Source organism: Microtus ochrogaster, chromosome 5 (assembly GCF_000317375.1).
Source record: "Microtus ochrogaster isolate Prairie Vole_2 chromosome 5, MicOch1.0, whole genome shotgun sequence".
In the NCBI taxonomy this organism is placed as follows: domain Eukaryota; kingdom Metazoa; phylum Chordata; class Mammalia; order Rodentia; family Cricetidae; genus Microtus; species Microtus ochrogaster.
In genome coordinates this window covers 93,335,545-93,336,957 of record NC_022012.1, presented here as the reverse complement: position 1 = coordinate 93,336,957, position 1,413 = coordinate 93,335,545, and the positions used below count along the sequence as shown (strand labels likewise).

The window sequence follows — 1,413 nt, the reverse complement described above, 5'->3', positions numbered from 1 at the left end:
ATTCGGCTCACAGTTAGAAGGGTGCATTCTACCATGGTGGGCAGGAGCGTGAGGTGACTGTTCCCGTTAAGTTAGCAGTGACGTAGCAGGCGGACATTGACGCCAGCGTCCATCTGGCTTTCTCCATTTCTGTCCAGTGTTGGCCCAGCTAGTTAGATACCTCCCTCTCCTGGGCAGTTCTAAGTCAGACCAGGTTGACTGTGAAGGTGGCTGTCCCAGGTGTGTCCGTCTGTCTCCGCGTATATTCCATAGATCCCATCTGGGATGTGTTTCCCCAGCCATGGACAGTGCAGGTCAGCCATGAACATGGCCCACGTTTCGCCCTGTGATCTGTGAAGGGGAGAGGTGTGGTTTTACTGATGCTGTGTGTGACAGGTGCCTTCTGGGCTCACTGACCTCTGAATCATGTGACACTTCGATCAGGAGACTGGCATGCCGCAAGGTCAGATCATTGGCCTGCTTAAAATCTCAGTGAAATGACCCAGTGTGTGTGTGGAATAGAAGCAGATGCTGCGGTCGAGGCTGAAATGGCATCTCCATATCTTGTCTCTTCCTGCCCCACCCCGTCAGTCTCTCTCCAGACAGCTCTGTTCTCACTGCTGCCTCCCCGGGGGTGGTTTGTGAAGTTCTTTGAGACAGGAAGCGCTCGATCCACTTGAGTGCCTTGGCGGTCATGGCCTGCGGAGGATCGTGACTCGGAGGCTGTAAACTAAAGGGTCAGAAGTTCATCAACTCCAGGACAGTAGTGGTGCACTTTTGACTTACAGGTGGTTAGATAAGTAAAACACTCGGGGCTTTAGAAACTAAAGCTCCTTAACCCAAACCGTTTCCTGGTTCTCCTCAGGCTGCCCACACCCCAGTGCATCATGGTTGTTTTGCAGCTTTTGGCCCCTCTCCTCTCACTGTCTTCTCAGTCCTCCCTGCAGTAGGAGCCGGGCATTGCTCTCTGAGGGGGCTGCTGGCTTTGATCTCCGTAATGCCTAGTGTCCATCTGCAGGAAGTGTGTCCTCGAGGCTCAGTCAGAGAAGGAGCTGGGGAAGGAGCTGAGTGCCCATCAAAGACAAGTCCACCCATCGGGCCCTGGATGCTTTCAAACCTGAGGGTTTTCTTTGGCACTTTAAAAATCCTTCACACTGGGCCGTGCCCGCTCCATACCGGGGCTGTGCCTGCTCCACACTAGGGCTGTGTCCGCTCCATACCAGGGCTGTGCCTGCTCCACACCAGGGCTGTGCCCGCTCCACACCGGGGCTGTGCCCACTCCATACCAGGGCTGTGCCTGCTCCAAAATGGCCCTGCTTTACACTGGGGCCATGCCCATTCCACACCGGGGCCGTGTCCATTCCATACTCACGCTGCTTCATACTGGGGCTGTGCCTGCTCCACACCGGGGCCATGCCCGCTCCACACTGGGGC

At 55.8% G+C, this 1,413-nt stretch overlaps 1 protein-coding gene across 1 annotated transcript in view; it reads left to right on the top strand.

The window, feature by feature from the left end:
• Positions 1-1,413, top strand: part of Ulk4 (unc-51 like kinase 4) — a 288,608-nt gene that overhangs the window by 176,810 nt on the left and 110,385 nt on the right. Inside the window, exon 36 of the mRNA XM_026779110.1 lies at positions 1,203-1,411. Coding sequence (XP_026634911.1) covers positions 1,203-1,411 — 209 coding nt within the window. The remainder of the gene's footprint in view (positions 1-1,202; positions 1,412-1,413) is intronic.